Source organism: Aethina tumida, chromosome 1 (genome assembly GCF_024364675.1).
Source record: "Aethina tumida isolate Nest 87 chromosome 1, icAetTumi1.1, whole genome shotgun sequence".
In the NCBI taxonomy this organism is placed as follows: domain Eukaryota; kingdom Metazoa; phylum Arthropoda; class Insecta; order Coleoptera; family Nitidulidae; genus Aethina; species Aethina tumida.
In genome coordinates this window covers 41,352,899-41,377,908 of record NC_065435.1, presented here as the reverse complement: position 1 = coordinate 41,377,908, position 25,010 = coordinate 41,352,899, and the positions used below count along the sequence as shown (strand labels likewise).

At 34.6% G+C, this 25,010-nt stretch overlaps 6 protein-coding genes across 7 annotated transcripts in view; 1 reads left to right on the top strand and 5 right to left on the bottom strand.

Moving 5' to 3' along the window:
• The window catches only part of LOC109595919 (potassium/sodium hyperpolarization-activated cyclic nucleotide-gated channel 2), a 116,574-nt gene that overhangs the window by 72,230 nt on the left and 19,334 nt on the right, over positions 1 to 25,010 (top strand). The window lies entirely within an intron of this gene.
• On the bottom strand, positions 13,319 to 14,508 carry LOC109595925 (uncharacterized). The gene is made up of 6 exons (XM_020011363.2): positions 14,361 to 14,508; positions 14,177 to 14,300; positions 14,000 to 14,126; positions 13,841 to 13,947; positions 13,518 to 13,762; positions 13,319 to 13,440 (listed from the first exon to the last, which is right to left on the bottom strand). The coding sequence occupies exons 1-6, from the start codon at positions 14,441 to 14,443 to the stop codon at positions 13,359 to 13,361; spliced, it is 768 nt and encodes a 255-aa protein (XP_019866922.1). The 5' UTR covers positions 14,444 to 14,508; the 3' UTR covers positions 13,319 to 13,358.
• On the bottom strand, positions 14,718 to 16,335 carry LOC109595922 (15-hydroxyprostaglandin dehydrogenase [NAD(+)]). Its single transcript, XM_020011359.2, has 7 exons — positions 16,201 to 16,335; positions 15,939 to 16,101; positions 15,756 to 15,882; positions 15,585 to 15,691; positions 15,287 to 15,524; positions 15,123 to 15,231; positions 14,718 to 15,067 (listed from the first exon to the last, which is right to left on the bottom strand). Exons 1-7 carry the CDS (start codon positions 16,278 to 16,280, stop codon positions 14,767 to 14,769), a joined length of 1,125 nt encoding a protein of 374 aa, XP_019866918.2. The 5' UTR covers positions 16,281 to 16,335; the 3' UTR covers positions 14,718 to 14,766.
• Positions 16,708 to 19,159, bottom strand: LOC109595921 (uncharacterized). The gene is made up of 5 exons (XM_020011358.2): positions 19,005 to 19,159; positions 18,639 to 18,873; positions 18,356 to 18,583; positions 17,953 to 18,299; positions 16,708 to 17,899 (listed from the first exon to the last, which is right to left on the bottom strand). The coding sequence occupies exons 1-5, from the start codon at positions 19,082 to 19,084 to the stop codon at positions 16,873 to 16,875; spliced, it is 1,917 nt and encodes a 638-aa protein (XP_019866917.2). The 5' UTR covers positions 19,085 to 19,159; the 3' UTR covers positions 16,708 to 16,872.
• LOC109595923 (15-hydroxyprostaglandin dehydrogenase [NAD(+)]-like) lies at positions 19,411 to 20,838 on the bottom strand. Its single transcript, XM_020011360.2, has 4 exons — positions 20,684 to 20,838; positions 20,455 to 20,581; positions 20,118 to 20,224; positions 19,411 to 20,060 (listed from the first exon to the last, which is right to left on the bottom strand). Exons 1-4 carry the CDS (start codon positions 20,780 to 20,782, stop codon positions 19,593 to 19,595), a joined length of 801 nt encoding a protein of 266 aa, XP_019866919.1. The 5' UTR covers positions 20,783 to 20,838; the 3' UTR covers positions 19,411 to 19,592.
• LOC109595924 (15-hydroxyprostaglandin dehydrogenase [NAD(+)]) lies at positions 22,209 to 24,075 on the bottom strand. 2 transcript variants are annotated; one of them, XM_020011361.2, is made up of 6 exons: positions 23,925 to 24,075; positions 23,231 to 23,337; positions 23,063 to 23,177; positions 22,904 to 23,010; positions 22,511 to 22,845; positions 22,209 to 22,448 (listed from the first exon to the last, which is right to left on the bottom strand). In XM_020011361.2, exons 2-6 carry the CDS (start codon positions 23,330 to 23,332, stop codon positions 22,316 to 22,318), a joined length of 792 nt encoding a protein of 263 aa, XP_019866920.1. In that variant the 5' UTR covers positions 23,333 to 23,337; positions 23,925 to 24,075; the 3' UTR covers positions 22,209 to 22,315. The 2 variants fall into 2 exon arrangements, with proteins under 2 accessions (XP_019866920.1, XP_019866921.1); XM_020011362.2 differs by having other exon boundaries at positions 23,231 to 23,334; positions 23,925 to 24,052.

The window sequence follows — 25,010 nt, the reverse complement described above, 5'->3', positions numbered from 1 at the left end:
AACCATTGGTTGGTGGTCCCAAAGTGATCTTTCAAACGATCAAGACATTTCTTTAACTTATGCTCAACCAATTGGCAATTTCAGCAAATCCTGGTCCCCACTGGACCTGTGTCTTCGATTTCTATGTCACAGAGTCTATTATCCAACCACTTTATGTTAAACAATCAAGATCCCGCCGTTCCTGCATTTATTAACTATCGTACGGAGGTTTTCAATAAATTGTTACCTGAATGCTCCTTGTATTACGTTACGAAAATGCAAATCTCTTCTATTTTTGTTCGGGCGCCGGATTTCGATATTGATTTATGCTAAAATGGGACATGCATAAGGATTTTCCAACTACTTCAACGGATAATGTATGTTTATGTGTGAAATGCGGAACGATGTCTTAGGAAACGTTAAATATTGCCTTTGTAAAAAACGCCAAGTTCTCGAGTTCGGCCTGACTAGAAGGAAACTTTCCTTTGGAGTATGTGCATCATCGCAATATTTCAACAGTATATTAATTGAAGTGTGTGTGTGTGTGTGCAATGCGAGACTGGTCCTAATTCATTTGTGGCATTATTCAGATCGTTAATTTTCTTAATTTACTTCAGAGATACGTCATATGTAGTATTATTGTTTATGTTGGCCAATTTAGATCGAGATGCATGGTAACATGGCGGTAATTATGAGCTGACCTCTTGGTACAGGACCGGATCTTTTGGGTGGAAAAAAATGCCAGAAGTTTGTAAATTTCCTAACACCATGAGCCTCCACGTTCATGTAAATTTCTGACACGTCATTTGCACTTTAAGTGTTGCCCACTACAAACATAACAATTGGTTGTTTAATTTAATCAGTTTTCAATGGTTTCGAGGAAAGGAATAGTTAAACCTATAAAATTCGAATAAATCAATTTGCCAAAAGGCAACGTACGGTACAATATTCGGTTAAACTGCCATTAAAGACATATTAATAATAAAAATGTTATCATTTTATTACGTCTCTGTCCGTCAGACACAGTTAAACAGTGTCAACTCCAGTGGTTAAATGATCACTCGTGATTCTCCTCGAATGAGTGGGAACACACCCTGTCACGCACACTTAATTCACGCTTAATTACGTTATTTAATTAAGAGCCATTGGTATTCCGACAACAAGCGTTAACGATTCCGAGATTTATTTGTTTTTCCCGCTGTTTATACACAAATCAATTGGCATAAGGTCTATGTTCTTAATGACTGACCATAACAATAAATCGTTTTGTATGAGTAAACCTCGTTCTGCGCACAATATCTGAAATAAAATACAATCCGTCCAGTGTAGTAATGACCAAGGGGATGGAAGCCGCACACGAGAACTCAATTGGTATTATACAATAATGATATTGTTAATTACAAAGCTTTTTCAAAAACCAAACGAATACATCAAAGGAATTTTTATATTAGTTATTATAATTTGCTTTTTCCTTGTATTAATTTTAATTGGAAATGTTATTGTTACTTGGAACATTCAGTGGGTTTCACAAAGCTTTAGTGCTTTATTTTGTTTAAAATTACGTTGTCTGTTTGACACTATAAAAATGATAAACAAAATGTTATTGTATTTATTATTTATATTTTCTTATTTTTCATTAAATACTTCATATTTAATGTAACCATTTTTTTAATACAAAAATTTTGATATTCTTATAAAAAAGCAAAATGAATTAATATGATAAAATATACATTTTACCTTTTAATTAACTTAGTTATAATAATAGACATAGAAAATATGTTTTTTTTTTGTTCATTAAAATCCAACTAGATCTAACCAGTTTTGCAGAGTTCGAAAAGCTTTACTGTTTTATTTTGGCTGAAATTAATGTACGTTTTGTTAACACAGTAATTATTACTTCCATTATATAGAACAACTAAAAGAAAATAAATTAATAAAATGTTATATAATTATAACAGGTAAAAAACTGATCTAAACTAACCAATTTTGAACAACAGATAAGGTAGAAGAATTGTTCGTGTTTGTTCATTAAAAAATTGACTGAAACTAACCGATTCTGAAAAACTCCAAAAGCTTTACAGTTTTATTTTGTTTAAAGTTACTACATTTGTGTTAACATTGTACTTGTTCATTAAATTTTAATCATATATTTAATGTTATTAATAGTTTAGATATAACAACAGACAAAATACAAAATATTTTCTTTCTTGTTTATTAAAAAACTAACTAAAATTGAAAAAATCCAGAAGCTTTTTTATTCTCATTAGATGGAAGAATAACAGACAAGGTAGAAGAGTTGTTCGTGTTTGTTCATTAAAAAATTAACTGAAACTAATCGATACTGAAAAACTCCAAAAGCTTTACAGTTTTATTTTGTTTAAAGTTACTACATTTATGTTAACATTGTACTTGTTCATTAAATTTTGATCGTATATTTAATATTATTAATAGCTTAGATATAACAACAGACAAAATACAAAATATTTTCTTTCTTATTTATTAAAAAACTAACTAAAATTGAAAAGCTCCAGAAGCTTTTTTATTCTCATTAGATGGAAGAATAACAGACAAGGTAGAAGAGTTGTTCGTGTTTGTTCTTTAAAAAATTAACTGAAACTAACCAATACCAAAAAGCTCCAAAAGCTTTACAGTTTTATTTTGATTAAAATTACTACACTTGTGTTAACATTGTACTTATAAATTCTAATCATACATTTAATATTATTGATAGCTTAGATATAACAACAGACAAAATCTTGTTTATAAAAAAACTAACTATAATTGAAAAACTCCAGAAGCTTTTTTATTTTCATTAGATGGAAGAACTAACAAAATTTTTCTTATGTTACGTTTTCTGCTTCTACCTACAAGAATTTAAAATACTAGTTAAGAAAAATAAGCATTGTAATTAACTTGGTTGTGACAAGACATGTTCCTTCTTGTTCATTAAAACCCAATTAAAACTAACTAGTTGTAAGTATAATGCGGTTTCAGATACCCAATTTTGAAGTGTTCCAAAACTCAGAAAGTATCGATCCAGCGGAACATAAAACAAACGAATGAATGAAATACCCCAATTCCGTGCCGGCAATTAACCTTGTACCATAAGTAACTTTGTTTAAAACACCTGAAAGCATAATTCAACATCGAACAAACTTCATTAACATAAATCAGCCCTTCCGCATTCGATCCCGGCCGTCGTTACAGTTTGCCTGAAACTTGCATGGTCCTTTATTAAAATTCCATTCATAAAAGCCCATCTGGTCTTGAGAACGTCGCGGCCGCGGCGGCGGTTCCGAAGGCGACGAGGCGAAGGTCGCCGCAGGTCACGTGAGCCGCCAAACGAATTTGCGTGTGTCACGAGATGCTCCCGTCTGTGCGGCTCTAGCCTCTAACATTATTAATAGTATAATCTTTCGGCCGAACCGGCTAATCGAATATCGATTGGGTGTCTCCCCCGGCCGGGCGGGTTCCCCGTCATTTTTGGTACCCGGTTCGGAAGTGTTACACGACATTCACGGTCCCGCACATAAATAGTGACGGCCCGGCCACGCGGCCGTGTCCCGAATAATCTTCCGTTAATATCGTCCGGGGGAAAACAACCATACGTATGTGTCCCACATTTTTACGACGGCAATTCCCCGACAAATGAAAGGAAAACGAACCCGAACGTCGGGCCGTCGTTACAAAAGGTGCCCATTCGTAGCCCATAAACAAACGAACGCAAATCTACTGTTCTCTCTCGACGTTCTCGTCGGATGGAGGAGGGACGTCGGGACGGTGCGGGGGGATCGGTTATCCCAGCAGCGGCGCCCGATGATCCTTGAACTCGGTGCGTTGCGGGACCACTAAACTTCGACCTCAGGCCTCCGACGCCGGCGAAATTCGCGCTTTGATCCTAAATAGGTTATGCATGCCAAGGAACGTGTTCCATTTTCTGTTATAATTCCGCCGGCAATACTTTTTGAGGGCCTTAATTGGTTTTCGTGCGGTTTCTTCCATGAATAAATTGACACATGTACTTTGAAAGGGCGCACCTGTATTAATAAATAATATCCGAAGGCGCATAAATATACACAGTGTGGCTCAATTGATCTGGAAACCATTATAACTTTTTTAACACACATTTTAATGAAGAATGGCTCAAGGGGTAAACAACTCTATGAGGATGTGACACATTTTATTTAGTCATAAATTAATTAAAAATGTATAAATTTGATAAAAGAATTTGAGATTTCAGTAATGAGGAGTTAAACAGGGGGTGAATTATTGTTGGCTTAAAAGATGTGGGAGTTGAAGTATCATCTAGAATTGTTGGAGAGCAAGGACTGAAGGAAGTCATTAAAGATTCAGGAAATAAGATTTTACAGAAGTAAGAACACTTCTTACCATATAAAGTGTTTGGGGATAAGGTTTATTTTGGACTTTTTTGTCTTTATGAGTTTCTGTTATTAGGAGGTTTCTGTTAATGAATCGATATCAAGTTAATGAAGATAACAAAGGACCAGATCTAAATTTTTCTTCAGATATTTATAGATAATTTTCTTGTAGACCAAAGGTATCCAATCCATCCATCCAATGGTTTGGTCTCTTCTATATTGAATTTACTACATTTGGCGATACCGTTCCAATATTGTATTTCTTCGCTATTTTTTTCTTTATCCAGTGACGTAAGAGATTTTTATTGTTTCTGCCTCTTCGTTTATTAGTTGGATGTTGTAATCTATCTCAAAAAACTGATTGATGGAATAATCAGTTTTTTGAGATAGAAATTTGATATGAGATTCCGAGGAAAAAATGAAATTATAGTAGGATCCGTTAGCTTCCCACCCCAGTGGTACTCAGTCCCACAACCACGACAAGGTGGACTCATCCTGGGGATATTGTAGTGAACAATCGAATGAATATAGAGAACGGCTGCTTTAGGATGTAAAATAGAATGAGGTCATCTTCACTGTTGATGAGACTCACTTTTGTAGAAATATTAAGTCATGATAAGTGATATGATTATCAAGATATAAATATCTCCACAATCATTAAAATCATTTAATGAAAAGAATTCAATTTTTAATTGAACCATAGATATATTAAGATGTAATAGATGTTTATCAATTTTAGATATGAAATTCAACGACGTACCCTAATCAAAGTTTCACAACCTACAAACATATTTTAGGAAGATGCGTTTTAATATATGTACGGTAGTCTTTTGAAGTGCGGAATTCTAGACGCAAAGTCAAGATCAACAGGAGTGCAGGACTCCGAGTTATGCAAAACGCCATACTTTATTCAGGGGAAAAGATTCTTTCGCGAGTCGGAAATAAAATAGGAAAGAAAAATATGAAGTAACAAAGCGTCTCGTGTTTCACACAAAGAGATAAATTAAACAAGTCGTTCGGCGATAATCCGCCAGTTCAAAAGCTTACATTTTAACGACATTTGAATCACACAATATATCTACATTTGACTTTATGTGTTCGGGTATAAATTTGGAGAATGCGAATGGAATTGAACTAAATCGGTTCGGTTGAGACGCTGTTTGACTTATCGAGTGTTTGGTAACTGAAAGCGAGAAAAATGTTGCGGTGCCGGGCTCAGACGCGAGATAATCTACGATCTGTTACCACAAGAGTTTTATTTTAGTTTAAGCTTATTAATAAACTGTCGTCCCTTTGAAGATGCCGGTATCTTTTTGCATCACCAACAGGATAATCCCGTATTAACATTGCTTCAAACAAATCTGAGTTAATCTAAAACCTCTATTAGATTGTGTCCTAATTTAATCTCGGCGCATAAAGGAAAGTCTTAATTAATAAAGTCTTAAAACTGAAATTATCTTGGAACTTCGGAACCGAGAGCCAACTCCCTAAAAGTAGAAATTACACGGACTAATATTGTGTGGCACAGAGTCATAAAATATTAACACGCATTCTCAAACAAGATAATGTTTGTGTTAGGCCTAAATTTTCAGTTATTGGATTAACAAGTTTGACACACTAAGGACTTTAACACACTAAACTTGTTAAGGCTTGTTATCATCGTGAATTCTGTCGGTGTTTTTTACAGTCAATTACAATTTTACTACTTTTCCTTCATGGTTTTATGAAAATACGCGTGTTAAATTCACGTACGTAACTAATGCGAAACTAGATTGAATCATCTGAACATGGCAATCAATGTAAATTCAATTAGGAATACGACTGGGAATGGGCTATGATTAAATTAGCCTTTGGAAATTTGTATTGATGTTTGTAATATAAACGAGACTGTCTGAACATTATCCATCTTGCAGGAATTGATATTTCATTCAATTTACTGGATGTTTTGGTATTGGAAACTATGAAGACAGTTCCATAACTTCCTAATATCACTACGACAATGAAATCCGTTTGATGTATGGGAGTATCGGAAAGTTTTTACATTAATTAATGCGCACATTTTTTAAAGTCAAAATGGCTGGCGCAGATTCAAAGACATCACACTTAAATATTAACCGTTATATTACTTGAGAAAACACAGAACAACTTTGAACTGATGTTAATTATTTGCGTGAGTTTGCTCCGAACAAACAATATAAATAAGCGACATCCTAAAGTTTTAAGTAAACTTCTGGAAGCTGCAAATACCAGATGTGCACCGTGTCGATTGTTTTCGTCGTGCATTAAGTGTGAACTATGAATGAGCACTTGAGATAATTACATTCTCTGCAAAAAATATTTTCATTATGAATATTCTAGTCTCTGATGTGTTATTAACATTTGCATGATGGATCTTCCACACAAACTTAAACTACTGAAATTATGTGTATAGACAGATATTAAACTTTGAAGTAGGATGTACGTTGTATTTATTAATCTGCAGAACTTCCAAGTTTCTGTGTTTCTGTTTTCTGTCTAAAAGCATAGTATACATAAATAATTAGTATTATTAGAATGGTAATTGAGTTTATATAAAAATATTTAGGTAGTAGCTTAACAAGGTGATTTTTGTATATAATGAGGGCATAAAATTCTACCCTCTAATGACTTTCAACTATCTTTTTATTTATTTATTTACTTTCAGTGGAAAAGTTTATTTTGTGTTCTCATTTAAAAGCTATTTTTATTCTGTATTCAAAGCTATTTTCAGATATATTCTGAATTGTTATCTATTTAAATTAGTTGACTAATTGCTCCAAATGTTGTTCCTGCATCTTTTGACAATAAAATAGCCTATCTTGAAATTTAGGTCTCCTATTTCTAAACATTATTGGAGTCTTATTAGCACAGAAATGTCTTCAAGTAACTCCAAAAAGGAGGTTAATCAACGCTAAATCTGGTGAAGATCACTCGCATAGGACCATGTCCATCAATACTTCAATTAAAATAAGTTTTATTTTGCCAATCTCGAATAGAAATGCAATTTTCATGTTAAACTCGGGGTGACATTCACTAATTCTTGAATCTCATTAAGGTTTTGAGTAATTTCAGTCTCAGAAAGTACATTCAAGAATTCCGTTCTTTTATCAAAGATTATGCAAAAATTTCAGTTCGTGGTGATGCTTTCCCAAATATTTCTTCACTGTGCTTGCTGAAACTTCACAATTCAAGGTGACTTTTGCCAGTAGACTGCTTTAGACTGTTCCGACTCATATTTACCTGTTTTTTTTCCTAAAATTGTTGATATTCTCCGTCTTTTTTTCCTTGTTACACTTCCAGTACTTTGAAATTAATTCTAAATGCATATACATATAGGAATTTCAGTATAACGCTTATCAAACAATCACTTACAACTTTATCTTCCAATGGACGAACCATTCCCAAGTTTTATTTAAAGTATAAGCACAGTCAACAATTCAGAAGTAAACGAAATATTAGATCTTTTCTTGTACAAATAATGACCTGTAATACATATTTTTTAAAGAATATCGAGTGTCGTTTATAATGATTTGAACTACTCACCTGATTTTAGTTAACAAAGTAGCATTGAATAGCAAATAAAAGTACCTTTCAAATGAGGTATCACAAGACCACATTTGCATTAAAAAAATCACTGATAATGCCTGTATGTTACTGAGCAATTTGGTCTGTATCAACTTTATGGAATAATTTAGATTGATTATTCTATTTTTATGACCTCACCTACATAATAATTTAAAATTATGTTAGTAATAGCTCAGTTATTATAATTAATACTTTTTTATAATAGCCATTTGTGTCAGACTACAAATTTATCATTAATTAATGTTTATCAATAAAATAACATTATGCCAATCAATGTAAATCCAATTAGGAATACGTACGAGGGAATTATGATTTAATTACCTTTTGTGAAATGTATTGACGTTCATTGTGCCGCGTGTGTTGTTTGATTTCTCAATCGATACATAATTAAACGTATTTTAGCCCTCGTAAAGATTATAGTTGTCCAAAAATACCATATATACTAAAACATAACTTATTGAAAATGCAATTAAGTTTGTGTGGAACAGGAAACGGAATATGAAGTTAAATAAAGAATAAACGTTATCTAATGGTGTTTTGTTATCCTCCCGTTTCCGTGCAAAAGTAATAAAGCCTTAATCTAATGCACTACCTGGCTAAAATGGACAATCCGAATCCGAAAATAGAAATGCAGGCATTCAACAACACCAGGGTTTTGTTAATAATTTAAATGCAAGCAAAGATAGATGCAACCAAGTTTAAGCTCACAATTCGTGCATAGTTTATTGAACGTCGACCAAAAAAAAAAATATATGTAATTTAGTAAAAGTATGTCGGAGAATTTTTACGGTTATGGCCCAACAAAATAAAATAAAAATGTTTTAGTAATAAATTCGATCCATATTATTCTATATTCAGTGTATGTGTGCGCCGGCCATAAACCGGAATTAAATTATGTCCGGTTCCGCGTCCGGCCCGAAAATGATTGCGACCGTGTCAATCCCCCGGTGGTCGAGTGCGGACGCCGGCCGAAAAGCAAAAACGCCACGTGTCACCCCGTGCGGCCGCATCAAAAACGAAAAAAAAAAAAAAATAAAATAAAAAAAAACTTTTCGGCTCACAATGCTCCGGAGGCATTTGTCGAAATGATTAGGTTCATTAAAATTTAGAGTCAATTTTAACATGCGCATCATGGAACCGGAGAGCGGCCGTGGTCCCGGCGAGGGAAAGGTATTACGGGGGCGCAATTAGTTTGGCTTGTTAACCGCATCGGGAACGGAATTACACGGCCACGTCGCGACCGGCAAAGGGGTGACTTTTTATATTGCTCGTCTGCATAATGATGGGGGCGGCGTGGGGACCGGGCTCCTTGCTTCCTGGTAACGAAAGAGATTACGCGGCGGCTGCCCGGGTCGTATTCGGACAATAAGAGGATATGCTCGGGCCTAATTCGGCGTAATGTTCGAATGCGGAGCTGGAGACGGGGCCACGCCACGCCGCCGTGACATAATGCGGCGACATTTGCGTCCATCATACGTACACGGTTAAGCTGTCTACAGATTATCTTGGTGTGGTCCGCGTTTATCTAATTTACCGACCGATATAAGTAAAATTCTGGACGCATCTAAAATGGAATTATAAAATGGGTTTGTTGGGGGTTGGAGGGGAAAAACAAACGTGCCACTTCATATTGAATATGTTCGCCTCGGGCAATTGAATAGGTCACTTGGAAAAGGGTACATTTCCATCTTTTTTGTAAAGCGAGTTATTACGTCGAAATTGCTTCGGACCTCTTGTGCGACGATTCCAAATGTCAATTTTTTGCAATATTTTCAATCCAACCCAAAATTCACCGGGCACCATTATTTTTTGTTGCTTGTTTATCTAAACAATCTGAGAGTGGAGTCTACGCGCAACCTCATTTATTGCTGACAGACTGTTCCAATGATTTTTTACCTATAAATTATAAAATTCATAAAATATTCTTTAACCTTGTCAAATATATTAGTTAGGGTATTAGTTTTTTACTTTTGTCTAGAGTCTAAGCTTATGTATTGCTTTTTACTCTTTATGACTTGTTATGATCATATTTTGACCTGTGGTTCTCTACCACCAAGTTGTGACAAAATAATCCTATGGCTAATTATTACTGACGAAGTGCATTTACCTACTTACTCTAGTACAAAGAGAAGTTAGTAAGAGATTTACTGATATCAAATACAAAGCTAAGTACAAAGGAGAATATATAGTATTAATTAGTTTGAAAGTTAGAATTGCTAATGTATTTGCTAATTAAAAAATATAATAAGTAAAAAAGATGATATTTTAAAAAAGTTTCTCATTTCGTTCCTGTAAATCACAGATTAAATCAATAACAGAACTTTTAAACCAATAATAAATTTAATATCACAACATTCTCTGGAAAATTAATTAAAAAAACAGATGTCAATAATAACTTCTAGCTATAAAACTCTTAAGAGGTTCATGCAACCTTCTTCTGATGGTAGACAGACTCGCTTTGCCTGAACGAAGCTTGGATGTAGACAATGTACGATTTTCTGATATAAAATACAATACTGAGTATAAAGGGGAATATGTAATATTAAATAGTTATTTGAAAGTTAGTGTTTACAAAAAATGTATTTGCTAATTCTAAGTGTTAAAATTAGGTAAAATTAAAAATAAGTAAAGAAAAGATGGTATTCTAAAAATGATTCATTCCTGTAAATCACAAATATTTTGGCAGATCTTAATAGAAGAATAATTATAATAATACTTTATTATTTCTTTTATAATTTAGGCTACTTTGCATATTTTTTCATTTTAATATCATGTGTAATTAATAGTTTAGTTTAACTTTGAATATTTCAACAATTATATTATCAAAATTAGTTTTAATAAACAATATAATCTCCTGCATAAATTTAACAAGATTACATCAATAACAGAACTTTTAAACCAATCATCAATTAATATCATCACATTCTTTAGAAAATTAATTAAAAAAACAGAATATGTCGAAAATATCTGTTGGCTTTAAAACTCTAAAAGCTTCATGAAACCTTCTTCTGATTTAAAGTGATTTCAACGCCTAGATAAAGCTTAGATGTAGGCAATTTCATCTAGCAGAAATAATTAGAAAATACTGTCTTCTGGTCTTAACTTGTTGTCGATCATTACTATGTCATATATTGGCATCACCAATGCCTATATCGACTCCAAGAACATCTTATTACTCTTCCTGAGACATGTATTTAGACACTTGTTGTTGATTCAGATCCCTTCAAAATTGCAATTATAGCAGCAAAATCTTCAGAAGAAAGTCTTCTTTAGGACATTATATGCTGCTAAACAACAGATAAATTAAGAATGAATTAAGTAAAATGTGTTCAGATCCACAAAAAACATTTTTTACAAATAAAAATTTTACCAGAAATGGAATGTTGTCGTACGTCTATTGAATATATATAATTCTTAAATAAGTTGAAAATACTGACCATCTTGAGCTGTATATACTCATATAATATTATTGGTCAAAATAAGATATATTGAAAATATATTTAAATCAATTTAATCAAAGAAATTCAAATTATCCATTTCAGTTCCAAGAACTCAGCATTTTTTCACGTGGTGTAAATTTATTTGTAGATCGTTGGCAAAAAATTGCTGATTACAATGGTCATTATTTTATCAAATAAAAGTTATTTGAAATAAAGTTGTGTTGGGCATAAATTAATTTCATTCCATCCAGTATAATTGTTCAATAATTATCATGTAGGTAAATTTAATATTGTTAATTCTGCCTGTAGCCCCAGAACAGCAATACAGATTTCCATTCCTAGTAATGATAATTGACGTGAAGACTAATGTTCACCCCACGAACTAAATCTCTCCTATCCATTACAATAACTCGCCACGAATGTCTGTTAAACGTCCGCAAAAACACGAGGAAATAAATAATATTGGAGTGATGGTGGAAAGTTGCTGAATTATCATTTGTGATTTATACCGTCCATCCCACCCACATTATTAAATCGCGCCCGCCTTTGTTTCGATCCGAACGATTTATCAGCGTGAGCAGATGCTCGTTTTCGCGCCGACCGCCGCAAATAACGAATTTAAATGGACCACCCAAATATTTATCCCCTGATTGACGTCAAAACGGACCGAACGCATGCGAAACACCGCAATAATGAAGTGGTAAATTGTTGGCCAAGAAGTTTCGACCACGTGCGTAGGCGGTGGAAAAGTGGGTCGACTCGCTGTTAATGCATGTCACATTCGTCTTATCGATCCCCCCGCTGAAAGAGATCCGAAGAAATTGGACATTTTGTCGGTCGGTTTGGCCTCCGGATTGATTCGTAATTAGTCCATAAAATTATTATTTTATTGCCTGGGACGACTCGTAGATTAATTGGTGTCGACAGAAAAATTGCACCAATGAATGTCGAGTGGGTAGGTAATATATTCCGGTGAAGCTGTGTACTGGAATTAACCTAAAACAATCAACCCGCTTTTTCCTGGTAAATCTCGCCAATAAATCTGCGGAAACGATGCATTAAGCAGTGTAAACCGCTTGGCGGCATGTTCCTTGGCATAGAACTTCTGGATTTTTACTATTATATTAGAGTGGCCAACCGGAAAACCGCCGATTTATGACCTGTTCTTTTTATCGTAATCGTTCATCATCATTTTTACAACGAGGTAAACCCTCTAATAAAGTGAGTCGTCAATTGCGCATTCGCCTTTATTTTAAACACGTCCGTTGTGCATTCGCCATTTTTTAAACTATTAAATATCAAAAACATAATTGTCTAGTTGACCTTTCGTAATTAAAAATGGAAGAGCTCACCTCTGATACTTCTTACTAGTTTCTGTTATCGATTGCAAGGTTATATTGTCTGACCGCAATCTAAAATCCTTAAGGATTATACCCATAATAAAGGATCAGTCCATTTCGCAACATTAATTATTATAAATGTTTGATATAATAAGGATTAACATTGAGCATTTCGGATTGCTCCATTTTATATAAATCCTAATAAATGTGTACAACAAATACAGACTTTATGAAATAATCTTCTTCATTGTATTCCGGTTCATTCAATTAAAATTTATTTGATATTGTAATGAATCGATTGAAACGATTGTCAGCTATTAATCTCTTGAATGCCTTAATATTTTTTATGGTGGTCGTAAAAAAGCCTCAATAATTCCATCTGAACCTATCAAAGAGATAAATAACCTCTGATTCTGGACCTGCAGATTGAATAAAAATGCCCCATTACATTATATTATAAAGATGGATGTCCGCTATCAGCATCTATTTTTTACATTCTGTTCGTGTGGATTATATATGATATTCAGGTATCAAGAACTTGAAACGTTCACAATATTTTCGTCAGAGATAAATTCAATCAGTCTTGTATATATTTTATTAAATTAGTATTAAATACATCAAACGGAACAACACCAAATTGACCCATTTTTACCTTTGTTAACTATTGAATTTATGTTATGACCCTGACTTTGAGTGGACCTAAAAAGAACAACAACATTCAGATGATTACTTCAAATTGGGCACAGCCGAAACTGGTTCTGGCTACTTAAACTCACTCATGATTTGATTCATCACACACTTCTTCTTCATCAAAACAGACCGTCATAATTTTAACGGATGTATCATCATATGAGACAGCACTGAGGGCCTTACTGAATGTGATTACAAAATGCTTGATGCCCAAATATAAAGGACATTGTTCATCGTTTTCTTTCGTGACAATGGCATTGATGATAACTCCTCCACATTTATTAAGATTCATTTGTTGTAGCCCACACTTGGTGATTCTAATAAGGCCCATCTGTAAAGTAGAACTTAAGTTAGTCCAATTGTTTATTTGATTTGATGAAGACAAAAAATATTAAGACCATCAACTTACAACGTTATGCTCCACTTGCTCCTCCCAACTGGTGTGCTTCATGTGATGTAAATAATTGAAAACAATGTCGAGGCCACGAAAGTACTTTATTGTTTCGGAGTAAACATCTGAAAAATAAGGTATTTAAAGTCAATTGTATGACATGTTGAAATAATTTACGTTTAACTATGACATCCTTTGATGAGTCCATCCTTATGAATGCTAACTTTTCTTTGCCGTGTTCCCTGCAGAGCTCATTGATGACAAATCTCCCTTGCTTCTCGTCGGCACCTGAAATCATTAGTCCCTATTGATTGTGGTTAGCATTTGACGCCAATAATTTCAATGACCAATTACCTTAACACCACACTGAAGTAGTTCCCTAGCACATTTAAGACCTAAACCATACGTGCCTTCGTTAACGAGAGCTACTTTGTCCTTCATACTATTAAACAGAATGGATGGATCATTGTACTGAACCCTGAAATTAAAAAAATAAACAATATTATATAGAATTGCCTCGTTTAAAACATATTAATACCTTGGATTCGTAGTTCTATGTTTTAAATTTATCACCCCATTAAAAATCCTTGGAATTGAATTGCCGCCCACGTGAAATTTCATGATTTTTGATGAACTAGGTACAACATGTTTAATTTTGACAATTCACTGACGTATGACCGATAATCATGTAACTTAACCTCAGTTTTTAAACTTAACCTCTTTACATAAAATATCTTCCTCACGTAACTTTCATGGTTAGGTTAGGTTGCGTATGCTACTTTATTTTATAAAAACTATTTTCTCTTAAAGCCACAATCATGTGGCATTGAAAATAAGTATCAGCAAAAATGACAAAATATTCGTTATGTAGTTTAGATAAAAATAATAAACATAATGTCGACACATGTATATTTATTGGCCTAAATCATATAGTTAATATATAATTAACACTTCTTCTTCTTGGACTTCTTTGGTTTTTTGCACTTGGCCTCCTTCTTGGGGCCGCAGTCAGGTTTCTTGGCCGCATCTCCACACTTGTCAGCCGCCTTCTTGGGTGGTCCACATTTTGCTGCTGGAGGTTTCGCGCAGCCGTCTGACTTGGTGCTCAAGGCGTTTTTGGAGTCTTTCCAATTGCGGAACTCCGGATAGATAACCCTGTAGCATTCGAAGTTCTCGGATATCCAAAGATCAGCTGAACATCCGTGTTGTAGCATATGGATCACGTGTTTGCCACACTCGTCGGCTCTGGAATTTCGATAAATTAGAGTGGTTTAGGTATTTGGGGGATGGGGTTGCTTACGGTTGCTTCGGCAGGGCGTTCAGCGCGTTCGCCAGTTCTTTTCCGGCTTCTCCGATGTCCGTATAACCACCTCTTTCGATCATGTTCTTTTCTTCGGTCATGTCGGATTCTAGATTTGAATTAAGAATTTATAAAGTTGCATGGTAAATGGTTGAATGGTTTACCAGTGACTCCTGGACACAAGGCCATGATCTTGACACCCGTTTTATTGTAGAACCATTTGTCCCCAATTGACCTAGTGAAACCTACTACGAAATGTTTGGTCGCCGTGTAAACAGGACTGCCGTGGCATGGGGAGAAACCTAGGATGGAAGCGACGTTGATAACTGTGCCCCCATTGCCGCTGCAGTTGTGCATGCCCATGTACTCGAAGCCTAAGAGAGTTCCCATTACAAGACCATACTGAAAAGCAAGTACAAAATGATATATTTATTTCTGGGTTGGGGAGCAAGTCGAGCTTACGGCGTTAATACAAATCGTCTTGTCCCAAATGGAGTCTGCCAGAATTCCGGCATTATTGACAACTATGTCAATTTTATGGAATTTGTCCTTAGTGCATTCGAATACCTCTGTTGGGATAAAGAAAGATGATTGGAATTAATGAAATCAAAAGAGGGAGTCGTATTATCTTACGTTCTAAGTCGCTTCTCTTGGATGCGTCGCATTTCTGAAAGAGAACCTTTTCGCAACCAGCTTCTTTGTTGATGGCCTCCATATTGCACGTGGCCATTTCTTCATTAACGTCCGCCATGACGACCGCCTAAATAATACAGGGCTTAGGAAAAATGGAAATAGAACGAATTTATTGACAAGTACCTGGGCCCCATTTTTGACAAGATGTTTGACGATTGCCAAACCAATACCGCCGGCACCTCCAGTAACAATAGCTACTTTGCATTTCGCTACCGGGGGCTGGCAGGTATCGTTCGCGTAGTTCCGTTTTCCCCCCTGATCTAAGTAATTTTGAATGGATCGAAAGCTGAAATGAAATTTTTATGTCATATTTTTTTCGATGTGGAAAATATCGGTGTTTCGGGCTCTCCAGCTGAAATTTATAAAGTACATTAAGAGATTATACCTTAGCGCAATGAGTGACGAAGGTGATCCTTTTAATGGGAATTTTGAGAGAGTTCTAAAGCAGGACTGTGATAACGACATGTTGTGATTTTGACATGTGCCGATGAAATGAATTTTATGGTGATGTTGCCCATAACATCAGTTTTGTTTTCAGTATGAAATTAGTTACGACGTACTAATTCATTGTTGTCCTTGTCCAAAATATTGATCTTTCATAAAAACGTTTGTCTTAGATTAATTTTTATGAACTCTTATAAATGTCATTTTGGAATATGTCATTTTTGAAAATATGCGGGACTGAAACTACCTCGCCTTTTTGCTTAATTTAACGTTTTTCCCTTTCTTTTGCATTGTCTAGGTACCTAGTACCCTGTACAAGCAATTTGAAGCTATATCTGACATAATTAACACATTATATTTTTATAATATTCTTATAGTATCATCAAAAACTACGAGATGTACTGTTATATTATTAACCTATTAAATATTTATACATGAAAAAACAATGTTATCTTCAAAATATTTATTTATTTCGCATACATTCCAATTAACATTTATGTTAGTACAATGTTAACGTTACAAGATCACCAAAATTTTAGACGATAATTTGTTGACACCCAAATAATTTGGACTGGTTTTCTAGACTACAGTTATGAATGATGAGGCAATGAGTTTATTTTTTATTTTTGGGATCCTTGTCGGACTTTGGGCAGGGGTCTTCTTTTTTCTTCGGACAACACGGTGGATCATGTTTTGGTTCCTCTGGTTTTGCAGGGGGACATGGAGGTTTCTCCTTTGGGCAAGGCAGGTACATTGTTTTCTTCTCCTTGTCTGGGCAACATGGCGGATCATATTTCGGTTCCTCTTTCTTGGGAGGACATGGTGGTTTCTTTGGAGGGCACGGGGGTTTCTTCGGGGGGCATGGAGGTGGTGGTGGAGGCGGACAACAGGGGGGATCGTATTTCGGCTCCTCTTTCTTAGGAGGACATGGTGGTTTTTTGGGTGGACACGGCGGCTTCTTTGGAGGGCAAGGTGGTGGTGGCGGTGGAGGAGGAGGACATTTCGGCTTCGGTGGGGGACACTTCGGTTTCGGTGGGGGACACGGTGGTTTCTTAGGGGGGCAAGGTGGTTTCTTTGGAGGACAAGGAGGTTTCTTTGGTGGGCATGGAGGTGGTGGTGGAGGTGGAGGAGGACAACACGGGGGATCGTATTCTGGCTCCTTAGGAGGACATGGTGGTTTCTTCGGAGGACAAGGAGGTTTCTTTGGTGGGCATGGAGGTGGTGGTGGTGGTGGAGGAGGTGGACAACAGGGGGGATCGTATTCTGGCTCCTTAGGAGGACATGGTGGTTTCTTTGGAGGGCAAGGTGGCTTTTTGGGTGGACAAGGTGGTTTTTTAGGTGGACAAGGTGGTGGTGGACAAGGTGGCTTCTTTGGGGGACAAGGAGGTTTCGTGTCCTGTTTGGGACATGGTGGAGGTGGACACGGTGGTTTCTTAGTTGGCAAAGGAGGGGGACATGGCTTCTTTTGGCATGTATCTTTCGGTTTACTAGGTGCTGGACATGCTGAGGCAGCAGGTAGTATGATGGTTCTAAAGTCAGGGATGCAGACTTTGGTACATTTGCCATCTTCTACTGCATACATATCACCATGTTCTCCTTTTTCTATCATATTGATTATACAGCAAGCCACCAAAGCAGGTCTAAAAGTGGAAAAGTATTAGTCAGCAATCAGTAGATTAAACAGCCGTCTTACTTTTGTTTAGGTAACTGCTTGATGGCATTCGAGTATACAGGTCCCATATCTCCAAAATCCTTGTAACCAGCCAGAGCTGCCACATTTTTTGGGTCTGATAGGGGTGTGTCCGTAATTCCAGGCAGTAAAGCCATAATTTTTACGCATGTTTTACCGTAGATTTTATTGCCTAATGCCCTGGTGAAACCTAATACAAAGTGTTTGCTTCCGGCATAAACTGGACTGCTATACAGTGGTAGAAATCCCCCATATATTGCTGATAAGTTGATTATTGTACCTCCCTTGCCTTTACTATTGTGTGTTCCCATAAAATCGATTCCCATGAATGTTGACAAGACTACCCCGTACTAAAAATTGTTAGGAAATTACAAAAGTTTATAACATAACCTATATAACTTATTACCATATTTGTGCAAATGGTTTGTTCCCATTTCTGGTCAGCTAATATAGCTGCGCTGTTGACTAAAATGTCGATCCTGCAAAATCTTTTATGAGTATCTTCGAAAATGAGTCTTAGTGACTTTTTTCGAGAGATATCAGATTTGTGGACAACAATTCTATCCTTGCAAAATTCATCTTGAAGGCAGGCGACAGCTTCTTTATGATCCTGGTTATCTACCAATACTACAGCCTATAGAATAAAATTGGTTATGGCAAGTTCTATATAAAATGTCTGTCATTTATACCCTGGCACCTCGATGAAGGATTTCTCTGGCGGTATGAAAACCGATGCCGGACAGGCCTCCGGTTATCAGGGCTACTTGGTTCTCGAATGCTGTCGGCTTTTCGCATGCTGAATTACAGTTAGTAGGTTTTACCTTGACATCTGTCTTGACGGGGCCCTCCTGCTTTGTGACCAGCTCTAACGACGCAAATCCTCTTAGCCTTCCGTCGCGTTGATCAGAAGACCTCTGCCTGTAACTGAAATGGGTTGTGATAAGAAAAATTCATCGATTATATCATAAAAATGCTTATAAAAATTTCTAGACATGACTTATATACGTCATTAGGTTAATTTTTAGTATTTTTCATGGAAATCGAGCATTTCTTACCTTGCGATTGAGAATACATTACCGGACTGGATTACAGATGATTTGGAAAGAGAAAAACTTGCTAATTTTGATAAAGCCATTGAAAATTTTAACTCATTGCATCTATCATTCAATTCTGTTTCGACATTACGGATTGACGACTAAATAAACGTAAATCATCTTAAAAAGTAAAGTCGGCTGGTTCCACACAACCTTGATTTCTATTAAATATTAATTAAGGTAGGTTTATATATTTTTTAGCAGATGTCAAATTGCAAGAGTAAGTTTGAAAAATAGACCTTTATTTTTTTGTGTTTTATTAATTCATTGTTTAACACCAATATATTTATTGTGTGTAAGTTCTTGTTGATTGGAATAGCTGAATTTATAGTCCCATGGGTTGCCCTTGTAATAAATACAACAAAAATTAAATTTTAATTAATATATTTAACATTGAGATCACAATGTAAACATGGACTGATCTTGATTGTGTACTAAAATTATATATCTACTTAAAACTAACATAAACCAACTAATTTGTAATGAAAAAAACAATTTATTCAACAAAAAATTAAAGCCATACAACAAAATTAATTGATTAATAAGTCTTCAGTTCTTGCGGATGGTTCTTCTGTCGGGGATTGCCACTTCATAGATAGGTTGTCCACCTTCAGATACCCATACGCTTCCATTGTCGCCCTTCGTGATCAATGTGATCAATCCTTTGGCTACATTTTCAGGCCTTTGTGCTGGTAAAGAACCCAGTTCGTTGGCCAATTGGGTTCCAAGTTGTGGGAATATGTCCAGGGCAAAGTGTCCGGCCTCTGAGATCAAAGGAGTGTCGGTGACTCCCGGGCACATGGTGACGAACTTGATACCGGTCAAGTCCCAGAAGTATTTGGTGCCGAAGGATCTGTTAAGACCGACGACGAAGTGCTTGGTTCCCACATAGATGGGGCATCCGGACAATTCTTGTAGACCCAAAATGGATGCAATGTTGACGATCACTCCTCCCTTGCCACCGTTGTTTTTACCCATGTATTTGATACCGAGGAGGGTACCTTGGGATACGGCGTTCTGAAAAATTTTAATTATTAGAATGGTTGTTGTTTTCAATTCTAAAATGATACTTACGCAGTTGATGGCAATTTCCAGTTCCCATTTTTGGTCATTCATGATACCAGCGTTGTTGATAACAATGTCGAGACCCTTCCATGTGGTAACGGCGGTTTTAAAAGCAGCTGTAAGATGTAAATAATTAGTTTTTATGCAGATTAATCTTAATTGTGAGAATTTTACTGAGTTAATCTTAGCGAATGGATTCTACGTCAGAAGATTGGCCTCTTGTTTACATAACATTGAATTATAACTTGTAAACAATCAATTAATCATATTGTCTGATAAGGGAAACGTGTAGTTCCGACTAGTGGTTAAATTATGGAGTAATATATTTGAAATTTAAATTTATTACCTTCGAGTTGGTCAGCTTTGGTTACGTCTGTTTTGACGAAATTGGCCTTGGTCCCTCCGAAAGTCTTGTTCAAGTAGGCAACTGCTTCTTGGCCTTTGGTAGCGTCAATGTCAGCAATGGTAACGCCCTGAAAAACACATTACTTTAAAACCATATCGATGACTACCGTAATATTATCGATTATCCATCGATAGGAGTAAATTTTAATCAAATATAATTTGAAAAATACCTGTAAGCCGTTTTTCAGGAGTTCCACAGAGTATTGCAGACCAATACCAGTGGCTCCTCCGGTAATGAGGGCAATTTTTCCTTTAATGTCGAAAACCATATTGTATTTTAATGGGGAAGTAATTGCTCACTGGAAGACGATCGGAGACTGATGCAGTGGTCAGTGTTGGCTACATATTTATAGGAATCCAAATTACGATAATTGCCTTGTTGTGTATACTTTTCCTTGATAATAATCCGAACATCATTGTAAGACATAATTTGTATGATAAGTGTAATCATCATGTGGAGTCGGGGTGGTAACAGAATCATGTTTTTCAATTGGTATTTTAATTAGGAGTATTTTTTTTAATTGATTGATTTGCATTGAAATAATTGCTCCAATTTTTTGGATCAGTCAATGAAATTAGGATAAAAAATATTGATAAAATTTATAAACAAAGATACAAGGGAATATATTAATTTATATATTTTACATCATCACTTATCTTGCATATTTTATTTGGTAAATTGTTTTTATACATATAACATTTTGATTATCCTAAAATAATCTTTTTTTATTATATTATTATCAGGTTTTTTTATGCAACATTACTTAGCATTTATTAATAAAATTTTACAGCAAAATAAAATGTTTATATGAGTAATAATTTTGTCTAGCACATACTCAATTTTTTCCAGTACATTACATAAAATAAAAATAATAAAAGTTTTGGACACCTCGTATAAATAAATAATAAACTATATTTATAATTATATGTATAAGAATTATTAAAGATGCAAAATACCAGATGATAACGGTGAAATGATTTGTTTCCTACTCTATATGTACATTTATAAATAGGAGACAAAAAATTAAAGGATTTTTATGTTAAAATGCAAACATTTACATTATTTATTATTTCATTTCCATGTTAACTAAATAATTGAATGTTATAATTCTATAAATACTAATCCTCGGTTTTTTTATTGTAATAATTATTTTAATAAATAAGGGTGATACAATCAGGTTTATAACATATTTTTTTACTATCAGCATATAAATCAATATAACTAAAGATATGCTCTTTTTTTCTTTTGTTATTAACATCAGTAAATAATAATTTTTGTGCATAAATTTACAACATTTGATCTTATCGTTTACAATATATAATTGAATTCTTAGAACTATATATTAATAATTCATTATTTATTTTTTATTTATTTTGAAAATGTGTTGATAAGTTATTCATTTTTTTATGTTTTTATTTGAAGTAATTTTTCCAAATCTAAGATACATCTTATAGATTTCAAATAAATTTAAATAAGGGACGTTTTCTTCGTCGTATATAATTATTTATTATTGAAAATTCTTTTATAAAATGGTTATATTAAAATGTAGTAACTAGAATATTAATAACAATAAGGTTAAATGAAAACAAATTATGTATATAAAATTATTTGTTATTGAAAATTATCTTATAAAACGGTTATATTAAAATGTAATTACTAGTATATTAATAACAATAAGGTTGAATGGAAACAAATTATATAAATATATAAAATTAATTTTATTTAAAACAGCGAGCTACACAGTAACCAAAAAGATATGTTTAACGAATACAATAAACGTGTATATTTATAATGCACGAAATCACTTTTTGCGGATGGTCAATCTGTTGGGAATTGAAACTTCGTATATTGGCTCGCCACCTTCAGACACCCAAACGCTGCCATTGGCACCCTTGGTAATCAAAGTAATCATTCCTTCGGCAACATTGTGAGGCCTGCAAACAAAAACGACACATGAATATAACAAACACAACGTTAACTCATAAATAACACATACTTTTGTGCCGGCAAAGATCCCAATTCGTTGGCCAGGGTCTCACCAAGTTTCGGGTAGCCGTCCAAAGCGAAGTGGCCGGCTTCGGAAATCAGCGGGGTGGCGGTGACGCCGGGGCACATGGTGAGGAACTTGATGCCGGTCAAGTTCCAGAAGTAGGGGGTGCCGAAAGACCTGTCCAGACCGACTACAAAGTGCTTGGTGCCGACGTAGATGGGACAACCGCTGAGTTCTTGCAGCCCAAGGATGGAAGCGATATTGACGATGACGCCGCCCTTGCCGCCGTTGTTCTTGCCCATGTGTTTGATACCCAGCAGAGTTCCCTGGGCCACGGCGTTCTAAAAATATAATACGCGTGAGGTCTTTCATTAACTGGGTTAGGCTTTGGTTACTTACGCAGTTGATGGCGATCTCCAGTTCCCATCTCTGGTCGTTCATGATGCCGGCATTGTTGATGACGATGTCCAAGCCCTTCCACTTGTCGACGGTGGTTTGGAATGCGGCTGAAAACGATTAAATTAGACGTTTGTACTGAATGTTTTCTGTTGGTCTTACATTCAAGTTGGTCGTTTTTGGTGACATCAGCCTTAATGAACAGAGCTTTGTCGGCTCCAAGTTCAGCAACTGCTTCGTTACCTCTTTTCTCGTCGAGGTCCAAAATGGTTACGGCCTAATAAAATGTATTTTATTAAATGTTCACAATGGTAAATAATAAATTCTTACCTTAAGTCCATGTTTGAACAGGTACCTGGAATATTCCAAACCAATTCCGGTGGCTCCACCAGTGATCAAAGCGATTTTACCTTTGATGTCGAATTCGGCCATTTCTGCTGAATATTTTAAACTGTTATAAACATTGACAGTGAACCGTATTTATACATGCTCATTTGGTGATAAATTATAATTTGTCAAAACAAAGCGAAACATGTGTTATTATTAGATTTGTAGTAAACAGTTTCGTAATCGAAAAATTGCAGGTCATAAATTAGAAATAAAAATGATAATTCTTACGTTTACTGAATATATATATATATTTTTTTTGGCAAAGCACGTGTATGAGTTTACAACACATTTAAGGGGGCAATAAACCTGTTACAGATGTAAACATTTTATCTAAATCAAATATTGAAACTTCCTAACTAGAAAGAATATAAATGTTAATAAATTTTTTGTTATTAGTATACATGAAATGTGCTAAGTAGTACATCAACTGCTGAAATAGTTGTTATAATTAATAATATACACTTCATATAGACAATAACAAATCGAAAATTAAGCTTACACACTTTCCACTGTTGTTAACTTTTAGTTCAGCAAAACTTCACTACTTCTAACGTTTTAATATTAAAATTAATAAAACGAAAAAGTTAAATAAATGCGCACTATAATTACTATTTATACAAACATAAATATTTACCTTGATCTTCTGTCAAAAACTTGTACGCACTTCACTAGTAGTTTATTTTTATGTCTCCTGTAGGTATGAGACGCCGGACGACTCTGTAGCTGGTCTGTGCTGTTATCACTCCACTGCTTTGGTATTTATAAAGAACCGGCTTCTGGGAGGGATTATCTTCTGGGGGTGGTAACTACAGGTCAAAATAGATTTGGTATAGATAATTTTGAGTGCGTGATGTTTATTTTATTTGGAGGTTAAATTTTTTCGGTTGTTTATTAAATATTTTCCTGTTGTCTTAATTAACAGTAAATTAAAAGCGGAAATTTTGAATGTCGCCAATTTTTGTTTACTTATATTCAATACTAAAATTTCAATAAATTTATTTATAGATTATATTAGTAATTTAAAATTAACAAAGATCTCAAAATATCTTATAATTTTACAGATAAGTAAAAATTTCAAAAACCTTAATCACAATATAAACTTTTAAAAGCATAATTTTAAAATTGTTAATTGATTCAGTTTTCTCTTAAATGTGGTAAATTAAAATACTGATTCTTTAAATATCAATAACATTTTTAATATATTATTGATTTAGCAAGTCATCTAGAAACTGCTAAAAAGCAACTATTTATCACAACAGAATAAATTATTCATTTAAATCCTTAACAAATTTCTTGTCCAACATTGAATGTCATTTAAATTTATCATTATTTGAATGAGAATTGAATATAAATTAAATTAAAATTGAAAACTTATTAAGCAGAAGAATCAATATTTAAATATGGCTCAATTATATTTTACTACATTTTAATGACTTTTAGGTATAACAATTATTTATATATTAATAATGTCTGCTTTAAATTAATTCTAGAAATTTGAATGATATTTAAAAAGGGCTTTTTCACTTGGATGTGGTCTAAGTCTATTCACAAGGGCTTAAAATTGAAAAAAAAAAAAATGATAACAAATTTTGATGTTATATGGCAAAATGTGTCCATCCAACAGGTCATAATTGTAGACTCAAAATTGTTTTATTTAAGTTGTTGGAATATAATAAGCAAAAGAACAAAAACAATTACTATTAGGGCAAAAACGTTAATT

Bases quoted from the DNA above. Each gene is read 5' to 3' on its own strand.
- LOC109595925 (XM_020011363.2), bottom strand. From the start codon at position 14,443: ATGAAATTTCACGTGGGCGGCAATTCAATTCCAAGGATTTTTAATGGG. The intron at 13,948-13,999 runs GTAAATTATTTC...CTTATTTTTCAG, and splicing joins AAAGGATGTCATAGTTAAAC to ATGTTTACTCCGAAACAATA. The intron at 13,763-13,840 runs GTAAGTTGATGG...TCTACTTTACAG, and splicing joins AGCAAGTGGAGCATAACGTT to ATGGGCCTTATTAGAATCAC.
- LOC109595922 (XM_020011359.2), bottom strand. From the start codon at position 16,280: ATGTCGTTATCACAGTCCTGCTTTAGAACTCTCTCAAAATTCCCATTA. The intron at 15,692-15,755 runs GTAAGATAATAC...TTATCCCAACAG, and splicing joins CAAGAGAAGCGACTTAGAAC to AGGTATTCGAATGCACTAAG. The intron at 15,068-15,122 runs GTAAGCAACCCC...TCGAAATTCCAG, and splicing joins AACGCCCTGCCGAAGCAACC to AGCCGACGAGTGTGGCAAAC.
- LOC109595921 (XM_020011358.2), bottom strand. From the start codon at position 19,084: ATGGCTTTATCAAAATTAGCAAGTTTTTCTCTTTCCAAATCATCTGTA. The intron at 18,874-19,004 runs GTAAGAAATGCT...AACCCATTTCAG, and splicing joins AATGTATTCTCAATCGCAAG to TTACAGGCAGAGGTCTTCTG. The intron at 18,300-18,355 runs GTAATAAGTTAT...AACAATTTTTAG, and splicing joins AAACCATTTGCACAAATATG to TACGGGGTAGTCTTGTCAAC.
- LOC109595923 (XM_020011360.2), bottom strand. From the start codon at position 20,782: ATGGTTTTCGACATTAAAGGAAAAATTGCCCTCATTACCGGAGGAGCC. The intron at 20,582-20,683 runs GTATTTTTCAAA...TGTGTTTTTCAG, and splicing joins TCCTGAAAAACGGCTTACAG to GGCGTTACCATTGCTGACAT. The intron at 20,061-20,117 runs GTAAGTATCATT...AAAATTTTTCAG, and splicing joins TGGAAATTGCCATCAACTGC to AACGCCGTATCCCAAGGTAC.
- LOC109595924 (XM_020011361.2), bottom strand. From the start codon at position 23,332: ATGGCCGAATTCGACATCAAAGGTAAAATCGCTTTGATCACTGGTGGA. The intron at 22,846-22,903 runs GTAAGTAACCAA...TTATATTTTTAG, and splicing joins TGGAGATCGCCATCAACTGC to AACGCCGTGGCCCAGGGAAC. The intron at 22,449-22,510 runs GTATGTGTTATT...TTTTGTTTGCAG, and splicing joins GGATCTTTGCCGGCACAAAA to GCCTCACAATGTTGCCGAAG.